General features: G+C 38.3%; 2 protein-coding genes across 2 annotated transcripts in view; one reads left to right on the forward strand and one right to left on the reverse strand.

Moving 5' to 3' along the window:
• The window catches only part of zswim5 (zinc finger, SWIM-type containing 5), a 47,452-nt gene extending 43,660 nt beyond the window's left edge, over positions 1–3,792 (forward strand). Inside the window, exon 14 of the mRNA XM_067363133.1 lies at positions 236–3,792. Within this exon, the coding sequence (XP_067219234.1) occupies positions 236–1,098 (863 nt within the window). The 3' untranslated portion in view covers positions 1,099–3,792. The remainder of the gene's footprint in view (positions 1–235) is intronic.
• A 6,578-nt stretch (positions 3,793–10,370) lies between these two features.
• urod (uroporphyrinogen decarboxylase) lies at positions 10,371–20,628 on the reverse strand. Its single transcript, XM_067364141.1, has 10 exons — positions 20,439–20,628; positions 19,052–19,164; positions 18,880–18,959; positions 18,740–18,802; positions 18,457–18,654; positions 18,203–18,364; positions 16,161–16,298; positions 14,119–14,219; positions 11,803–11,869; positions 10,371–11,405 (listed from the first exon to the last, which is right to left on the reverse strand). The coding sequence occupies exons 1-10, from the start codon at positions 20,459–20,461 to the stop codon at positions 11,241–11,243; spliced, it is 1,110 nt and encodes a 369-aa protein (XP_067220242.1). The 5' UTR covers positions 20,462–20,628; the 3' UTR covers positions 10,371–11,240.
• Positions 20,629–20,675: the final 47 nt, after the last annotated feature.

Below are 20,675 nucleotides of genomic sequence, written 5' to 3' on the forward strand. Positions count from 1 at the left end.
TGACTTCGTCCAACATGTACAGACATTAAACAGACTACAATTGGCCTCTTTGCTGTGTGCATGCTCCGACAGACATAGGGGACGTGAAACATGTATTTAGACTGTAGCACTATGCAAAAATCAGCTAATTGTTTCCCTGTAAATGATACGTTAAATGACTTTTGCCTTGGTTCTACCTGCATTTAGCAACGACACAAAGTCTTCTGTTCTGATTGGTTCATTTGTCTTATTGCAGGGTTGAGAGCATTGGTCAGTATATTGCAAAGCTGGTACACTCTCTTCACCCCCACCGAGGCAACCAGCATAGTGGCAGCCACAGTGATGTCCCACAACACCATCCTGCGCCTGAGCCTCGACTACCCGCAACGGGAGGAACTCGCCAGCTGCGCGCGCACCCTGGCCCTGCAGTGCGCCATGAAGGACCCCCAAAACTGCGCCCTGTCCGCCCTCACTCTTTGCGAGAAGGACCACATCGCCTTTGAGACTGCTTACCAGATAGTCATCGACGCCGCCTCCACGGGCATGACCTACTCTCAGCTCTTCACCATCGCCCGCTACATGGAGCACCGCGGCTACCCCCTTCGAGCCTTCAAACTGGCGTCTCTCGCCATGACCCACTTGAACCTGGCTTACAACCAAGACACGCATCCAGCCATCAACGACGTGCTGTGGGCTTGCGCTCTTAGCCACTCACTGGGCAAGAACGAGCTGGCCGCCATCATCCCCCTGGTGGTGAAAAGCGTTCACTGCGCCACGGTGCTCTCGGACATTCTGCGGCGCTGCACAATGACGGCCCCCGGCCTGGCTGGCATCCCTGGCAGACGTAACTCGGGCAAGCTTATGAGCACTGACAAAGCCCCGTTGAGACAGCTGCTGGACGCTACCATCAGCGCCTACATCAACACCACCCACTCCCGCCTCACGCACATCAGCCCGCGCCACTATGGAGAGTTCATTGAGTTCCTCAGTAAGGCACGTGAGACCTTCTTATTGGCCCAAGATGGCCACATTCAGTTCGCCCAGTTTATAGACAACCTCAAACAAATCTATAAGGGCAAGAAGAAACTCATGATGTTGGTACGGGAACGTTTCGGTTGAAAAACTCGTTCTTTCATTCTTCATTTATTTAAGGCATTATTTTATTATTCCTTTTTTGGTCATCTTTGGTGAAATTTTTAAGTTTTATCCATTTGTTTTGATCTGTTTCGTCTTTTTTTTTTTTATTATTATTATTATTGTGAACAATTCCTGTTCAAGTTATTCTACCAGGTCGAACCTGTGGAGGGGAGAAGGACAACTGTAATTATGACCGTTTATGTTTTTGTTTTGGCTCATTCTTGATTTCGTTTAATCAAGATATTGTGATAAAAAATGTAAAAGTGGCACATAAAGAGAAACCAAATGATTATGTGGTAAATTTTGAGCGTGGGGGAGGCGTTTGGTTGCGTTTTGGAAAGGGGACACTCGAATCAAAACGGTCATTCCTGAAACACTCACACACAGTGTTATCAGCATACCTCGATCGTATTTTACGGATCAGCTTTAACTCTCTCTGGAAAAGGCCTGATTTTAAGAGTGAGACAGGCACATCACCTCAAACTTAAACTCTGTCGAACCTCCTAACCACGACTCAAGCGAGCCACAAGACGCGAGCCCTCCCCTCTCTCCTGTGTTTGTTCCTATCGGCTCATCTTAATCTCTGTGTGAAAATTCAGTGCAGGAAAGACAACGACGTAAGAGAATACCTGTGTGCTCGATCCTTCCACGCTGTTTCCTGGTCTTACTGAATCGGAACAAAACAGAGATATTTACCCATCATTTTCAGCCATATGTTTCTCTGTTACCTCTCAGCGGAAAAACAAAAACAGAAACAAAAAGACTTGTGTGAGATTGAGTAGCAGTAATAATATATATGTACTAGCACTTCATTAAATTCCATCCCCTACACGACGCATTCGGATCAGCAATTACTTACTGTGTACAAATTAGGTGAATTGTATAGATGCATTTGACAAAAAGTGGCTATATTGGCAGAATAAGAAATTAGCTGGCTTTAAACTGTAATATCTTCCACATTCCATGACCTCCGCCCTCCACAAGTGCCCCAGTGGATCCGAACACTTAGAATGCACTCTGCGGCTTCCATCTGAAGGAAAACGAGAAGAGAGGAAACGAGAAAAGATATGCTCAACTCCGTTCTCAGGGAATCACTTAAAGAAACAAAACAGAAAAAATAGTAGCATAAGCATTTAAGATATTGTAAATATGAAAGTGTCAATTCAAAAAATTGTAAAGTTATAATTATTTATGATGACTGTATGTTTTTCTTTTCGGATACTTGAATTTGTTGGGCTGGGAATGTGACGACCGTAAGAGGAAAGACTTCAGAAACATTTCTCAGGTGCTCCTGTGTACATTTCTGATTAACTGTTTTATTTGTATCCTTTTTTTGTAATACCTTTTTGCAAGAAGCAGCATGTAAAGAATAAGAAGAAAGGAGAGGACAAACGTTTATGAACAGACTATGCAGAACCACTTCATAATTTGCTCTCTTCCCCCCTGATCCTCCTCCGTCTTTTCTCCTTGTTTGGCTCGGGGGTGGGGGCGCTCTCCCAAAATTCAGCCGTTTGTATCTGTAAGTAAAGTAATCTGCACGAGCTTCGAGTTTGGATGGACTTTGCCTTTGATCTACATACAACTCTTTACTTTGAAGCCTTATAGTCTTCTCTGAAAGCACTCTGCACGCGTTTCAGGACATTGTGTTGCCAATGTCGGTGGAGTACAGCATCGAGAAAATGGACCTACACCTTCCACTGGCCCAAACAATGAAGAAGGGCATCTAGTATTCTATTCTCCTTCGCTTCGACGTGGTCGACGTACTTTAGGGTCGTGATTTATCTTGTGTTGGGGCTTTTTGAGGCCAATAAGGTCTGTTTTGAGGTTGCGACTTGATATCGCCTAATTGAGACCTTGATAGATGCTTCATTAGTGGCTAAATCTTGAGGAGATTTCTCAATGTTGTTGGTTAAGGTTGGTCACTTTTGTTTAAGTAGTTTGCTGGTTTAAATTTTTGGTTATTTTCGTTCATAGAGTTTGTCATACTAGTTGCCTCAGTTGTGGCATACTCGAACCACAAGGTGTTAGTCACGTTATGCAGCCTTTGCTCCTCAACCTGCTCTGTCAGGGAGCTCAGTGGACGGACCTGAGAGAAAGCTCACAGATTAGGAAAATTTTATTTTTTTTATAAACACACATCTGCAGAATGATAATAGTGCTGCCTGTTCGATTTAAAAAAAAAAAAAAAACTATATAAAAACAAAAAAAAAAAAAAAAGAAATTGAAAGAAAAAAAAAAAAACACAAGCATTTTCTGTAGCTAACTAGTTGGTCCAATGGCATCTCAAAAAGAGAATAACCTCCTCTGGCTTTTGATTTCTCTCTTCCATACTCTTAAATGTCTGTATGTGTTAACTGTACCAGTGTTTTGATCTGTCCCTAGAGTTTAGAAGGAAAAAAAATAATCGCTGGTAGAGATTGTTCACTAGTTCATCTACTGTTTGATTTTGTTTCATTTTAATTTAAGGGAAAGTGTTTGTCGCCTCTTTGTGCTACTGAATTATAAAAAGGTATCCAGTATTTGTTGCCACAAAAGTATAGTTCATCAACACTTTTTGTTTGTGCAACCTCTTGAGCTAATGTCTATAAACAAAAATTTATTACTATTTATGTAATGCTACTACCATTTTATATGATTTGTGTTGAATTTCAGTGCTTTTCTATGAATAAAGTGTGAAACACGTCTTTGCCTCTTTTTAAATGCAACATGATATACAGCTACTGTAATCTTGGCTGTTTATGAAGCACAAATGTTATTTTTGTGACGTATTTCCTCTTGAAACAGGTATTTGGGACGTAGCGGAGGGCTTGCATTTTATTTTGGCGGGTAAAAGCCTTTACTTTGTCACAGTCCAGAAATACCACACGGTCGTGCAGATGTTTAACCTATTATATGAAACTCAGCATTTATTAATATCAGGACTGCAAATAAATTGAAATGGACCTTTTTCCACAGACTGTGGTGATTCATTTCCACAGTTATCAACATTGCAAGTCTAGTGAAGTTTTTCATATTTAAATAAAAAACAAAAAAGCAAAATACATGCTATACTCTGTTATATTACATTGGCAGTAAATGAAAGTAAGAACATTTGGAGAGTGAGAGCTGTGAGAGTGATGGCAAAAATTTCACTTAATTCTCTCTTCTCACTGCTGTGATCAATCTCTATATTTTTTCTCTCTTTTGGGAAGTTGGCCATCATGGATTTTTAATTTTGATATTGGAGCAAATGGGAATATAAAATTTATATTTGCTGTCATCTCCTGTTCACCGCTATAGAAGTTTACCCAATTATGATGACTTATGGTTTGAAAAGAAAATGCCCAACCTCCCCAAAAATAAAGTAGGCCTATTATGAGTTGGAAGCAGGTATGAGAATGCATAAGCAAAAATGTGTGAAACTGATCAAAAGTGACAGTAAAGGCATTTAACTAGCTACAAATAAAATCCTATAAATGCTGTACTTTTCAACTTTGTATTTATTAAAGATGCAATAGGTGATTCTCTACAGAAAAATATTTTTATTATACTGGTCTCTTCAAATCCTGATAGCGATCACTATCATCTACATGTATTTGTATATATTATGTGGAAGACGTAGGACCATAAAATGTTCATCCAATCACTACGTTCGGTCCTAATGAAATAATATGATGTCCTACCTGCCTATCAACTAATATTTTTACGTCCCTCCCACGCACCCTGTTCAGCAGACATCATACATCATCAGGACATTTCATGCTATGCAGAGTTTATACAGGCAGTCGACGACAGACGTTGTTGGTCATGGACATGGTCATGGAGCACCGCAAAACAAACAGCAGCCAACTTTTACAGTTCCTACTGAATCAAAAGAACGAACTTATACTGCGTTCAGGCCATAACTACTGTAATTAAGAGACGTTCTAGCCGGAGCTGTTCAGTCAGACTCTGAATTATGTGTATCCATGATGTCAACAGTATCAACAACTAAATGAATCTGCAGCAGTCAGGTACAAGCTCTCTAAGTTGTTTACGTTCATTATTATTGTAATGTTATGTGCTTTCAGACATGAGGTAGTTTAAGACCATCTCTTGTGACGCTTGCTGAGAACAGCTCTGTGTGTGTGTGTGTGTGAGGCAGGGAGGGTGGGATAGGTTAGCAGGCTAATGTTAGCATTTTCCAGATCACCAATTGCACATTTAAAGAATCTATAAAGTTTCTGAAAAAAATATTAAGCAGCATAGCTCTTTTCAGCGTTGTTAATAATATAAAATGTTTCTTGAGGACTAAATCAGTTTATTAGAAAGATTTTCGAAGGCTCAAGTGACACTTGAGGGCGGGGATGCTGAAAATGCAGCTTTGTCATCACAGGAAAAAATTATATATTAAAATAGAAAACAGTTATTTTAAAGTGTTATACTATTTCACAATATTACTGTTTTATTAATTAAATTCAGCCTTGAGACTTCTTAACTTCTTACCGACCCCAAAGCATTGAGTGCTAGTGTATGTGAAGGGCAGGGTTCGTACGGTCATGAAAAACCTGGAAAAATCATGGAATCTCGAAACGGCGATTTCTAGTTTTGGGAAAATAAATGAACCAGAAAGTATTGGAAAAGTTATGGAAATTTGTTTGGAAATATTTATGTAATAGATTACAAGTGATAATATTGGTTAAACAAACTTTGAAACTTTTTTTTTTTTGTTTGTTTGTTTATTCGATCCCAGAGGCGTTATAACCAATCACAGGCGTTTCTGTCGAGCGTGAGGGCCAATCAGAAGCGTTCAGACTAGTCATCGCTGAAACGAAGAGTTTGGTTCAGTGTGCGCGCTTTGTCTGAATTCTGACTGAAACTGACCAATTTTCCCATAATAATCAACAAAACGCATATTGGATGTAAGAGATTCTTTAACAGGAGTGTTTGTGAGAGCGCTTAAACTCGTGCTTGGCTTCACAATCGGTCCCGTCTCTGCATACAGTTTATTCCAGTTAATATAATTTATTCATCATGCTGGTAAGATCAAATGAAGTCTTAATTTTCTAATGCATAAAAAGCTTTAAAATAATTCATAAATGGTTTTAAGATTTTTTTTATCTTTGTAGCCAGAATATGGCGTTCAGTGTACACAAACATTTTATGTATATATCTATTATTCGACATTAATAATCATTATAATATAAAGAGCATTAATTGACAAAAATGACTCTGTAAAGAGTTGCTGTTAATTTGATAATTTGAGTAACAGTCTGGAAATAAATATTTATGCTATACCAGGTGCAAAATTTTATTGGTAACAGTCTATAGTGTTCTGATTGATTTAAGTAACTGGTTAAAGTTAAGTATTTGACAAACGACAACACACATTTAATAAAAAAAAAAAGGAAAATTGCACTTATAAATAAATAAAATGCCTCTGGAAATCACTTGCATATTAGATACGTTTATGTCTGACCCTGGCATGGGGTAATGTCTGGCAGTTGCAGTTTGTATATGGTGTAAATTGCAGAAATTAATAAATAAACTCGTCTGTTTTAGGGGAATTTTAAAAAGGATGTTATCTTGTTGATGATTAATGGTTTTACAATAAGATTAATGGTAAATAGGCCTAGGAGGCGAAGCTTGTATTAAACTACATAGCTTGCCATTAATTAGTTAAAATATGCTGTGATTTGACATTTGAACATGGATTTTTATTCTTATTTTACATGTATACACAGACATTTCATGGAATGGTAGGTCATGAATATTTGCCTAAAAGTCATGGAAATGTATTGGTAGAAATGTGTATGAACCCTGGAAGGTTTTTTTTTTTTTTTTTTTTTAATCCAGAAGAGTACTACAAAATGCTTACATTGTTTACAAAAGCTTATATTTAATCTGTCAACTTTTTAGGTTAGGTGTGTATGCTAACCCACATCTCCAATTTTGATGTCATGAAGTCTTTAACACTCAGAAAAATGAGTGCAGTTGTGTAGAAATACTTGATGCCCCCACACATTATGCCCAGACTATATCTCCAGCTTTCTTTCTGTCTCCTCTTTAGAAACTCTGTGACTAAAACCACAATAAACTCCAGGAAAACCTTGTGTCAGAGTGATCGACTGTGTTAGAGATGCAGTCGACAGGAACAATGCTCTTTGGGCCTGCTTATACAAACCATCCCATCCATCAGGGTCCCTCACAGCTGCTGCTCTTCATTGTGTCTTGGACCCAGTGCAGCGCTCTGCTCCTGTGAGGACCACTGAGTAAGTGTTTGTCAAGCATGGCAGTGCTGCTGGCTGAAATATGGATGGGTTTGGCTCTGGTAGACATGCTGCAAAGAGAAGGCATTTCCTTAGCTCAGTGATTTAGCAGAAGTGACACGCCAGGAAAGAGAGACGAGTAATTGGCTTTCCCACCTTGTTGTGAGCTTCCAGCACAGGCTGAGGCTGTCAGATTGGAGCGAAGAGTAGGTGTTGGGCTTGGTGGGGGAAAACAAGCATTGTTTATTAGTGTAACAATGTTATAGAAGCTTTTCTTTAATTAGAACCCAGCCCATCATCAGAAAGAGGACATCTAAACGCAGTCATGGAGCACACAAGCCTGTCAGGCAACTCTGAGAACTGTTGTGCTTCTGAGCAGGTTTGTGCAGTGAGAGGAAGCTTTGTCCTTTGCACCCTGCATGGCAGGTTCTGCTGTCAGCGTAATCACATATTGTGTTCTTAGGGGAGCTGATTTGCAGAGCTTTGTTCTGCCGCTCTGATTTTCCCAGAATCCCTCTGTAATTGGGGTGTCGGAAGACTGGGTAAGGAGGGGTGGGGCGGCTTGGGACTTTTTTTAGGTGGGAGGTGGGGTGGGCTGAGTGGGTATGGAGAGCTAGAGTGGATTACGGAAGAACATTTTGAGAGGAACAGAATTAAAACGCAAAAGTGCGGTCCTCGAATTTGATTGAACGGAAATATACAGTCCAGCAGCTTTTGGACTTTTCACTGATTGTATCACTCCGCTTGTCTTTGTTTGCACACTTCATACAGACTGTCAGTCTGTGTAATAGTGGTGGGATTTTTCAATGACAATTTTACAGGATATAATTCGCCAGTCGGTGGCAACATATCTTTTAGTGAGTCATTGAATCATTCACTCATTCAAGCAATTCACTCAAAATACCATTACAAAGCATTGCTCGGAGATATGCATCAATTTATGTATGAAATCATTTTCATTGGTGGAGCAAAAATAGTAACGTTGTGTATAAAATATTAGTTACTTAAAGGGTTAGTTCACCAAAAATGAAAATTCTGTCATTACTCACCCTCACTCACCCCTTCGATACACTGATTCATTTATGATCCGATGCTTCATGAAGCAGTGTTTTGAAATCGGTCATCACTAAATAAGTCGTTATTTTGTTTTTCTGGCGCTCCAAAAATATTCTTGTCGCTTTATAATATTAATATTGAACCAATGTACTCACATGAACCGATTTAAATATATTTTTAGTACCTTTATGGATCTTGAGAGAGATTGCTCCCTATGGAGGCCTCACGGAGTCATCAGATTTCAACAAATATATCTTAATTTGTGTCCCGAAGATTAACAAAGGTCTTACAGGTGTGGAACGGCATGAGGGTAAGTAATAAACAACAGAATTTTCATTTTTGGGTGAACTAACCCTTTAAGGTTGGACCACATGGACTATTTTAACAATGTCTTTACTACTTTTCTGGGCCTTGAAAGTAGTAATTAAATTGCTGTCTATGGAGCTCTCAGATTTCATCAAAAATATCTTACTTTGTGTTCAGAAGATGAACGAAGGTGTGGAACGACATGAGGGTTAGTAATTAATGACAGAATTTTTTTTAACATGCATTCATATATTTAGAAATAAAAGCTAAGGATTGTTTGCTGTCATTTTAAGTAAGCTATTGCATTATTTTTACAAACTGAACCTTATTGTGAACAATATTGTGTCCTTACCAGTGCGTGGGCAGGCTCAAGTTTGTTAAGAAGGTGGGGCTACAACTATAAGCGCCACCTTAACAAATGCCCAAACCTACGCACCATCAACCCTAACCCAAAGAAAAAACTAAATATTAATGACCACACTTGTTGAATGGTGAGAATGACCAATCATTCTGATTTTACAAGATATGGCTTCACCAAACTGACACCAACTTGAAGTCCTCTATCTCTCTTTCCCCAAAATTCTAAATCAATCTTGGGCCAAGCCCCCCAAAACCCTACCATCTGATAAACCAGTGTTAGTGCAAGGACCTGACAAATGATGTACAGCCTGCTATCTTCAGGAACATATTGGATTTTCAGGCCTGCTGATTTGCTGAGAGATTGAGCCCAAACCCCCACTTTCATCCCCCTTGTGGCATCTTAAAGGAGGCCTTGGGGAATTCATCTTTTTTTTTTTAGTGGATTCATTGTTGCAATTAAAAATAATGCCAGGAGCCCCTTGAGGTATCACAGAATAAGTGTGTGCACATGTGTGTATGTGCTTCTGCCTCACTAGGAAAAGGACCCAGCCCCCCAATCACAGCTGTGCTCCATAGACACAAAATAGCAGCGAGCGGCAGGGGCTTAAAAATCCAACAACACTAATCAGCAAATTGATTACAGGACGTTTCTTCTTTCAGCAGGGCTTACAGCACCTAACACACAATCAAGGCCAGACTTATCCTGCATTGACAACACAGCACACCGGCGGATGAGGGTAAAAGAGGGCTGCAGCTGCCACCATTTCACACTAAATGACCGTAAGCAAGTGTGGGAAAACATCCATCATGTTGTTTCAATTTAGTCTATGGTCGCTTGTAAAACAGACAGTAAACAACTTTGACCGAAAATGAATTAGGAATCATTGTTATGCTAACAAGTGACGGATTTGAAATCCTATATAAAAACTGTGCATTTTCATATCCACAAATGGGGTTCAGAAAGCACTAACATGATTGAAAAATGTCTAATAATTCCCATAAATCCTTGTTTTGAAGTTCAGGGTTCTTCAAAACCTCTTGCGTACGTCACGTCACATGATGTGTTGCTGGGGAATCCCACTCCCACCCTCCCAAAAACAAAAACAACTGGATTTAAGGATTTGTGCTTATTCGTCGTTTGGTATTACGTCCTCTGGGATTAACATTTCTATTACTAAATGCGAAAGGCAGTAAGAGAGACAGTAATCATAGATCAAGAGGGTAAACCCCCACCGAAAGACTCATGCAAAACAAAGGGAATAAAAAAAAAAAAGAAAAGGCTGCACATGATTTAGGTACGTGACATTCTCTGAGAAATTCCCCTGAGGGATGTTTGTCTTAAAAGGATTACTCTTTATTTCGCTTCATATAAAACATCCATTGATATGTACACATATTCTCAGTGGTTCATTAGTGTCAGTCACTATTCCAGTGAAGACAGTCTCAGCCCAGATGTTACTATGGTACTACATTAAAAACAAACCCATACAGCGCTTCAGATTTAATCAGATTTCATCCTTCGTCACTTATTCCACATACTTCAGTGAACGTACAGTGCATCGGCTCTAGTGGAAACAAATCAATCTAGCTGAAAAAAAAAAAAAAGACACGTTTCGACTTATATTAAAGATCTGATGCATTGGTGTGGAGCGATTATAAAAAGCAGGTAAAATAGAAAGATGTCCTACATAATCATTGAAATGAGTCAGGCCCAGCCTTTTATGTGAATCTCTCAAAGCCTGTCAAGAAAAATCTCGGTCACATTTCACCACAAAATCATTAGAAAAAAAAAAAATTACATTAAGACTTTGCATAAAGAAAATGAAGCCTACATTTCAGAAAATTAAAATGTTTTGCATTGTGACATTATTTTATATGACAATTAGTCATATTGTAATGCTGTAGTGCTAGAAGTGTTACATTGTCTTGAAGATTCTTATACATTTTTTTTCCACATTATGGTACTGCGAATGAGATTTTGGTATGAAAATGTGAAATGTAAAATCTTAAACGGCGTTTTTCTTTTAGCAAAATATGTTTTTTTAAATTTCTTTTGGATTTAAAAATACTGATTTTTTTGGACAGGTTTTGTGAGATTCATTCTATAACACATCTGATGCACTCCAACAGTTGTTTCTCATCTGCTTTAGGTGTTCCAATGGGAGAGTAACGTCTTTATTCGCGGTTGAGGAGCTGGCGAGAGTGGGTGTGTACAGCCTCCACGAACGCACCCACATTTTCTGGGTCCATATCAGGGTACAGGCCATGACCCAGATTAGCGATGTAGCCCTTTGTGCCAAAGCCCTCCAACATCCTCTTCACAATCTCTGATATGCGCTCCTGATCACACATAAACAAAGAGAAGTGTTTAGTTTGGATATCATACATCAGGTTTGTGCTTTGAACTAATGTTTTTCAAATAGGCTGGGCAATCACACCCCCATAACTTCTGAAATGATGGTGGAAAAAAAGGGAGGCATCAAAACAATGCTATGAAAGCCATGCTTGTAATGAATGAGCAATGAGACGGCTCTGTGTGGAAAACAGCTGTTCTTAAGGCTCATATTTCCAGCGGGGCCTAAATTTGCAAAAACAAAATGGCCTCTCTATTGAAATGGACGAACCAGAACTGAAGCGCTGCTTTTCAAGCACATAACACTTCTGTAAAGCCTAGACTAAACTGAAGTGATGCAGAGAATTGGATGGGTTTGTGCAGTTTCGACGTTCGTGTCCTCACCTTTGTGGCGTAGAGAGCGCAGGGATCCATGTTGCCTTGCAAACTAACTTTTCCTCCAGTCCTGACACTGAAAAATACAAGATGATATACGCTACCATTCAAACATTTGGGGTTGGAAAGACTTCTTGGGTTTTTGAAAGAATTCATTCCTATGATGGTAAATTTTAATTTTCAGTATGATTACTCCAGTCTTCAGTGTCACATGATCCTTCAGAAATCATTCTAATATGTTGATTTGCTGCTCAAGAAATATTTCTTTTTATTATTATCAATGTTGAAAACAGTTGTGCTTCTTAATATTTTTGTGGAAACTGAATTCTTTGATGAATAGAATGTTCAAAAGAACAGAATTTATCTGAAACAAATCTTTTGAGTTTTGATTAGTTAACTACATAATACCCATAATTCCATTTGTAGGCGACTCAAATGTTATTTTAAAATTTATTCAAACAGCAATAACAGAATAAGTTGTTGGTCATGCAGAAGTATTCAGACTCGAACAATGGCTGTGATATTTCTATAAGTCTAGATACTGAAGTGTTCTGTTTCAGATTATACAAATAAAAATGTAATGAGGACAAAACTGACCCCTCCCTATGAAGCAAAATAGCTAATAATAATAAAAACAAGAAAAACAACATTCCTTGAGGCTCTCAATCTAAAGGACAGCACTGGTACTGAGAGTAAAGAGCTCTTTATTTAAAATAAAAACAACATCCAAGTGCTTGGATGCACTTCTTTTGGAGTTTAGCCAAAAGCTTAACAGATTCAGTTGCAATGTGGAAAATGATAAATAACCTAACCTAAATAACACATCAAGCTTTTGAGCTTCTGGAAGAGGTTTATTCTTGTGCGTCATTCGGGATCGGTTGAGCTTCTGCTTATGTTCGCTGATCAAGGTTTACATGTGCGTAAAAGTCTAAATTAAATCTTTTCATCATAAAAAGCGATCAAGTCTCTACAGAAAATTTGGTCTAAACCGCTCGATTCATATGGATTCGTTTTCCGATCTCTTTATGAACTTTTTGAAGTGAAGCGTCAGAGTGGTCTTTGCAAAAGCAGTCTATGGAGGAACATACATCTCTCAGATTGTGTTCCGAAGATGAATGAAAGTCTTACAAGTTTGGAACGACATGAGGGCGAGTATGACAGAATTTTCATTTTGGGGTGACCTAACCCTTTAACCTTTCAGCGGGAAAGTAATCCTAAAAAAACAGCTAAAGAACAAAAGGGAAAATGTGTTATAATTAGGGGGTGTTCGATTCCAGGTTTTTTGGAGTTGACTCCGATTCCCGACTCCCACCATAGGAGACGATGGAATCGACTCCCGGAATTGACTTCATTTGCTCCATTTACTTTAAGTCAAAACAGGGTTAGCAATATAAGAAAGAATACACGATTGTCATCATTATTGCACATTAAATGTGGTCTATTTTTTTCCCGACACAAAGCCTAAAACTACCTTTATTGAAACAACACTCTTTTAGCATGATTGGCTAAATTGGTCCAGTTTAAAGATGAAATACATGATGCATGTCGTTTTCTAGTTATTGCCAGTACTACCACATTTTAAAGAGGGAAGTGTCACAAGAAAAGCCTTGGTCGAATATTATTTCAGACTTAAATAAACGAGAAAGAATGTATTCTATGTAATGTATTTTTTTAATGAATTCCTCTAAACGATTGAGTGAGGGTGATGTCAGCTCTTGAAATAGAGCAAAAAAAAAAAGTTAGATATACTAAAAATAATATCTAGTCTGAATGGATCCAATTATGTATACTTATTAATGTGTTTATACTTGTTGGCAGTTTTATAAAAATATTTAATTAGTTTATAAATTGTAAACAAATTAGGGTACCATGGCAAACCAAATTAATAAAAAAAATCGAGTAAACCACAAAGCTGGCACAGTATTTAATTTATTTTATTGTAAATAAGCTAAATTATGTGACTGTGATGTTTCTGCGACAGCTCCAGCTTTCACCAGTGAGCCATTTCAGACACAGCAACAGAGTCAACAACGAGAGTCGACTCCCCATCACTAGCTATAATGGGCCAGTAAAAGTTCTGTGACACTATTTGAAATGTGTGGCATCCTATAAACTGCCATCAATCTGGACTGGAGCAAATCTGTCTGAGAGAAGAGGCCCCCCCCCCCAAAAAAAAACACCCATACAAACTTGAGTTTCTGTGCTTTGTAATAAAACCATCAATTAACAAACTTGCAGTATAGGAACCTGAAGTGAGAATTGCTCGAGTCTGAACACTTTTGCAGGCAAAATCAGAAAACAAACTCTTCGATCTCTTTGACTGACCGTGCCGAATGCGGATCTATGGTCCAGTCGAGACCCACGACTTCATAACCAGACTCAGAGAGGTCCTCAAGCCCATAATGACCATCTTTAGCAAAAACAATCTGCAAATGAAACAGAAATGACAAAAGTTACAGAGGACCTAGTGGATCATGGAAGGAGACTCTGTTTGGGACTCGAATGAAAGGCCTGCAACAAAAGCCAACATGATACTGACAACTAGTGGCAAACGATGTTATTACAAGTGTGGATTAGTGTGCTGTTGTGCATTGTGTAACATTGCCAGTCGCATGCATGATGACGCAACCTTGCCCTTTTTTGGGGGGTGGGGGGGTTCCACTGAACTGCCTCTCATGTTTTTAACTACAAAAAACAACCCTAAGAAACTTTTAAAGGAACACTCCATTTTTTTTGAAAATAGGCTCATTTTCCAACTCCCCTAGAGTTATTCAGCCGATCTCCAGGTCTGGCGGTACCACTTTTAGCATAGCTTAGCATAGTTCATTGAATCTGATTAGACCGTTAGCATCTCGCTCAAAAATAACCAAATGATATAGAGTGCCTCAGGGATGACGCATTTTTGTAGGCAAAACCCGGAAGCGAGTTAGCATTTTAGGACTTCCGGTTCCAAAGGCGTAAATTCTATGGGTTTTTTTAATTGATTTTTGCTAAATCACCTGGAATAAGGTCTGTGGTTAACAAAGCCTCTAAATACTTTCACGTTTTGATCTATGACATAAAACATATCAGTTATAACCCACTTGTGATTTTTTAAACTTTTACTGTGTCTTAAAATCGGCAGTTGTTAACAAGTTGCTACAAGGGACTTTAGACGTCATCATTAAAAACGGGACATTTGGACAGCATTTCTCATGAAAAAGTGGATAAGTTTTCATACACAGCGCAGATCATAATCAGTGAGGATGTTTATAAATAAAGTTGTTTTCTAAATAAAGTTTGAGGACGCTTGGTGGTGACGACGGCTGTTAGCCTTTTATATCTGACGACTTTATTTAGGCTTCAAAATGTATTTATGTTGTTTTAACTTGTAAAGATTATCTTAATAGACAAAACGTGTAAGTGTCATAACCCTTTATGCTTATTTTCTGCGATTTTCCAAAAGTCTATGGGAAAAATGCATAGGCTTTCAAACGAGGGAACCCATGCGCTGCTAACGTCCGGGTTGGCCTACAAAAACGCGCCATCCCTGGGGCACTCTATTACACCGCCTGTGACCCCCTGCTTGCACAGGGAGCGTGCCTCGCAACCATGGAGACATTTGTGAGAGGTGCTGCGTAATATCATTGTGCCTGCTGCACCCATGGAACGTCAGCAAAGTTCCTTGATTATTACGCCAAAATGAGAGTATAGTTCCTAGCCATACCGGCCTAGAAAATTCCAACTTTTTTTTTCCAGTTGGTCTTAGTACACAATGTAACTACAGAAGAGTCAAGTTTTAAATAGGAAAATTATCGAAACTCTTTGGTCATTTTTTTGAGCGAGATGCTAACGGTCTAATCAGATTCAATGAACTATGCTAAGCTATGCTAAAAAATGTACTGCCAGATTCGGAGATCGGCTGAATGGATTTGAAAATGGTAAAACTCAACTGTTTAACTCTAGGGGAGTTGGAAAATGAGCCTATTTTCAAAAAAAAGTGGAGTGTTCCTTTAAGAACATATACAATTATGGTGTGTAACTATTTGAATGAACATTAACAAATGTTATTATGTAATAATATGATATAATATTATAATTTAAATAATAATACCTTCTTATTTCACTATTAATTTCGCTACAAAAAAATGCAAACTGATCTGAGCTGGATCAAACGGAACTTACTTAAGCTGGACAATGACACTATTTTCTTCTAGAGCTGCTGTACAGCTAAAATTATGTTCCTGCTATCACTGTAAAGCTGCTTTGAAACATGCATTGTAAATAGAGCTATATAAATAATGACGACTTGACTTACAAAAATATTTGCAAGAGTGGAGAAACACTTTAAGTTAATAAAACAAACTAAATCCAGTGCTCAAGCTCACCATAGGCACATTGTCCAAACCAGATTCTTTGATCTTGTCCTTCACACGGCGAGCGATATCTCTCAGATATGGAAGAGAAAACTCTTTAAACTCTACTGGGCCCAAACAACCAGTATGGGACTCGAAAACCTGCAGAGCCTAAAGGAAAGACATTCAGTGAAACGTGATTAACATACATTCTGTATCTGTAAAACTTTTACTGATCATCTAAAGCAGGGGTCTCAAACTCAAATTGGCAGGGGGCCGTTTCTGTGATTGACACCTCATAGGAGGGCCATATTAACATTCAAGCGCAAGAAAGCACAACATTTCAGAAAATTTACTTTCCTTTGCATTGTTTCTCATTTACTTCAAATTTCATTAGGCCTACTAAAATATTTATATAGCTATGCTATAAATATTTTATTTACCATACTAAATGTAAACAGCAGCGTCTCTCTCATTGTTACAGAGTGTAATATAATTATATAATATTGCTAATATACTAATATAATACTATTAATTGCAATGGTGCAACTTCTCACATCCAACAAGGTGCATGGAATAAAAAAAAATAAATAAATAGTAATTTAGGAACAAAACCAACACTTGTGGCATGGACTCCTGGAGAGGTCAGAAATAAACAAACAACTGGAGCTATATATATCAACTTAAATATATCAAAATCTCATTGTTACATACATTATTGGTTTTAAACATTTAGTGGAAGTATTTTCCCTTACTTTATGTTAGCCTAAATAACATTAAAATCTTGCACTGAACAACACTGTACCGAACAAATACAATCCCTGAATACATGTGTACACTTTTCTGTTTCTTGACAGACACCTGCAACGCTTGTGCTCACACAGCTGAGACACGTTTGTCCAAGATGCCGTTTGAGCTTCGGTAACGTTTAATGGTTGCATCGGACGCGTTTCGGTGGTTTAAATAGACGCTCGTGACTTAAAGTCGAGTGCTTTTATTATAATTTAGGCAAGCGCGCTCATAATAGAAGTGACGCGGTTGAGAGCGCGGCTCATGGTTGCATAGCAACGACAGACGCCACTGGAGCGAAAGCGCATTGGAAAGTGGCGCGGTCGCTTATGTGACGCATTATGTGAATGCCCCCATAGAACGGCGACTTTTTCTTTGCATATTAAACAGTTAGCAACTAGAGAATAATAAAAATAAAAATTTTGCGGGCCGGATTATGTTTTATTTTTGAGATCAGTTGCGGGCCGTAAATGGCCCGCGGGCCTGCATTTTGAGACCACTGATCTAAACAGTCCTACAGACTTTAAAATGGTTCCCCTCCTTCATATCATCTAACCCTGCGTTCCAATGTCCATACTATCCACCCTAAATAGTATGTGAGATTAAAATAAGTGTGTCCCAAAGCATAGTATGTTGAAAAGAGTATGGCAAAAGTCCCCGGATGGTCTACTATTTCCGGTAGATTTTCGAAGTGTGGATCCGTGCACACTATAAAGGCTGATATTGCCCACAACCCATTGCGCATTGGACGAGGATTCAGTTCAGAACTACAAACACGAGTAAAAAGTGTTAAAAAAACTACAAAACATGGCGGATATATGCAATCGACGCTGAGAGATTTGAGTGACTAATAATCAGTTTAACCTGATAGAAAATATATATTTAATGTTACCCGTGTTATTTTTCATCTGCAAATACCAATGTGGACTTTTATAAAGATCCGATTGGCAATTAACTTTTAAATGTATCATGCATTAATATGAGGAGAGTTCTCCACATGAAAGACCCGCGACTGCAGATCAATGTGCTGCATTTCACTCCGATACGGTAGGAAATTAGCTAAATGAAATGTGGAGGAAGTAAGATGATTGACAGGCCAGTTTACGGTGACAGGATGCGACAGAGAGAAAAGACGCGATTGTATGACGTGTTAGTATGTCCCAAAGCTTGTCTACTCTTTTACTACACTCTCAAAAGTAAGTACTTTTTGTTCACAGAAAGAGTACATACTTTTAGGGCGTAGTATAAGTAGACGAATTGGAACGCAGCATCACTCTTTCTCTCACCTGAGCTCCAGCTTTCACCTGTCCAAGAAGATACTCCACTATGACATCTGTTAGCTGGCTCAGTAGTTTGTGACTGGCCTCTGGGTACCTGTAGAGCCAGCGTTTAGCCTTCGAGTGTGTCGCAGAGCCTCCTCCTTCAATCATGTAGGACATTAGAGTCCACTGGCATTCAGAAAAGACAGAACAGATGACAACTGTGTCCTTTCTAAAACAGTATCTCTAGTGATGTGAGGATCATTGCTTGTTTTTCTCACCGGAGCTCCAGTGAAGCCAATGAGAGGAACTTTTCCCTCTATTTTGTGTCGTGTCAGTGTGATGGCTTTAAAAACGTAGTCAAGTTCAGATGATACGTCCACTTTGGTCTTTAGTCTCTGCAGATCTTCAGGCTCCTTCAGTGGTTCTGGAAATGTGGGGCCTTTTCCTGGACTCATCTGAACCTCCATTCCCATGGCCTGCTAATACACATTTCACATATGAAAAGACATGCACACTAATGTAGACTGGTAAACTGGTAAGTTAGAGGTCTTTCAAATTGACCTGAGGGACCACCAAGATGTCAGAGAAGATGATGGCAGCATCAAATGGGAATCGTCTGAGTGGCTGAAAATAGATAATTGAGAAGGTTATACTACAATTAGAAGAAGGAAGCACACAAGAAAGTGCTCAGTGGTGCTAACCTGTAACGTAAGCTCACAGCAAGCTTCAGGAGAACGACATGTCTCGAAGAAGTCTTTCCCTGCCCTAGATTCCCTGAACTCTGTAAAACAGATAATAAAGCCATATATAGATGAAAGGATAAAAAGAATAACTTCATGATGATAAATGATCACATTCAGCACTGGTACATACCTGGCAGATAGCGGCCAGCCTGTCTCATGCACCACACTGGAACATGCTCAATCTCCTCTCCTCGAGCGGCTCTAAGGAATGTGTCATTGTTCAGCTCTGGAAAGTCTTTGGGACTGGGATGGGAAAAAAGACTAAATGTTTTAGTATTTAAATTTACACAATATCACTTTTTACCATTTCTTCCAATCTGTATCTGTCTGAATTCCTGTATCATTTGAGGCCACTCCCTTGCGTTATGATGATCAGGTTTCACAGATGTTTTCAGCAGCAAGTGAACTGGGTAGATAAAGGCTTTTGAGATCAGGGGACTAACGGTTTACTCATTCCTCACAGCTTGATAAGCATTTGTGCTGCACACCCTGTAGTTCACAATACAGAGTCATGCAGATATACACTTCCATTCAAAATTTTGAAGTCAGTGAGATTTTAATTAATTAATAATTTAACAAGAACACATTAAATTGATCAAAAGTGACATTAAATACAATTGTATTGTTACTTTCTATTGATTAAAGAATCCTGAAAAAATATTGCGGTAACACTTTACAATAAGGTTCATTAGTTAAACATTAGTTAATGTATTAACTAACCATGAGCAATACATTTGTTACTGTATTTACTAATCTTTTTTAACTTTAGTTAATGAAAATACAGCTGTTCGTTGTTTGTTCATGTTAGTTCAGTGCATTAACTGATGTTAACAAAGATTTTAATAATGTATTAGAAAATGTTGAAATTAACAAAGATTAATAAATGCAGCAGTTCATTATTAGTTCATGTTAACTAACTAATGTTGTTAACTAATGAATCTTATTGTAAAGTGTTACCAATATTTCTACAAAAACATTATGCAGCAACTGTGTGATAAAAATAACTTAATACACTAATCACATAAGACAGTAGAGTGAAAATGCTACAAAAAAAATTCATTAAACATGAATGATTTGATAATAACGCCCTTTATTAGTAATCACTACTGCATTATCAATACTGACATAAAATGCTTGTTTGAAAAATAATACACTTTATTTTTCCTCTATTGTGATTTAAAGAACGACACTTACGAGTGTCATTATTATTAAAATTATTTATTTACACAATTTAATTATTTATTAATTGTAACTTTATGGCTGACACTGAAATGTACAATTAAGTCAAATGGAAAGAAAATATGTTTTTTTTTTAAAACGAAACTGCTTTATAAGGTAACACTTCTCTGGACAGTAGCTACTTCGTAAAAACGAGCATCTGCTTGTATAAGAGTACGGATGCCAAGAATTCTTAACTAAGCGTTATTTTATCATGTCAGTGAGCTCTGCTCCTATAACAACACATTTAATGAAATCATCCAACTACGCCAATCAGCAAACATTCATCATTAACTTACAGAATCAGACTGTCCTTATCCATTATTACCGGCTTCAACGGAGAGCTTGAGAGAAATTCTGCAGGCTTGACAAGCTTTTTTACACTGTCTGACTGACAGTGTGTTGTAACAATATGAACAACGTCACGCCTCCAAACTGAAGGGCGCGGCCATCTTGAAATGGTCACATGACCATGAGTAGGCGGGACTTAGAGAGGATGTGACTTAAAGAGGACTCTCAGATTATTAAACACTAAT

This window comes from Chanodichthys erythropterus, chromosome 16 (genome assembly GCF_024489055.1).
Source record: "Chanodichthys erythropterus isolate Z2021 chromosome 16, ASM2448905v1, whole genome shotgun sequence".
NCBI classification, from domain to species: Eukaryota; Metazoa; Chordata; class Actinopteri; order Cypriniformes; family Xenocyprididae; genus Chanodichthys; species Chanodichthys erythropterus.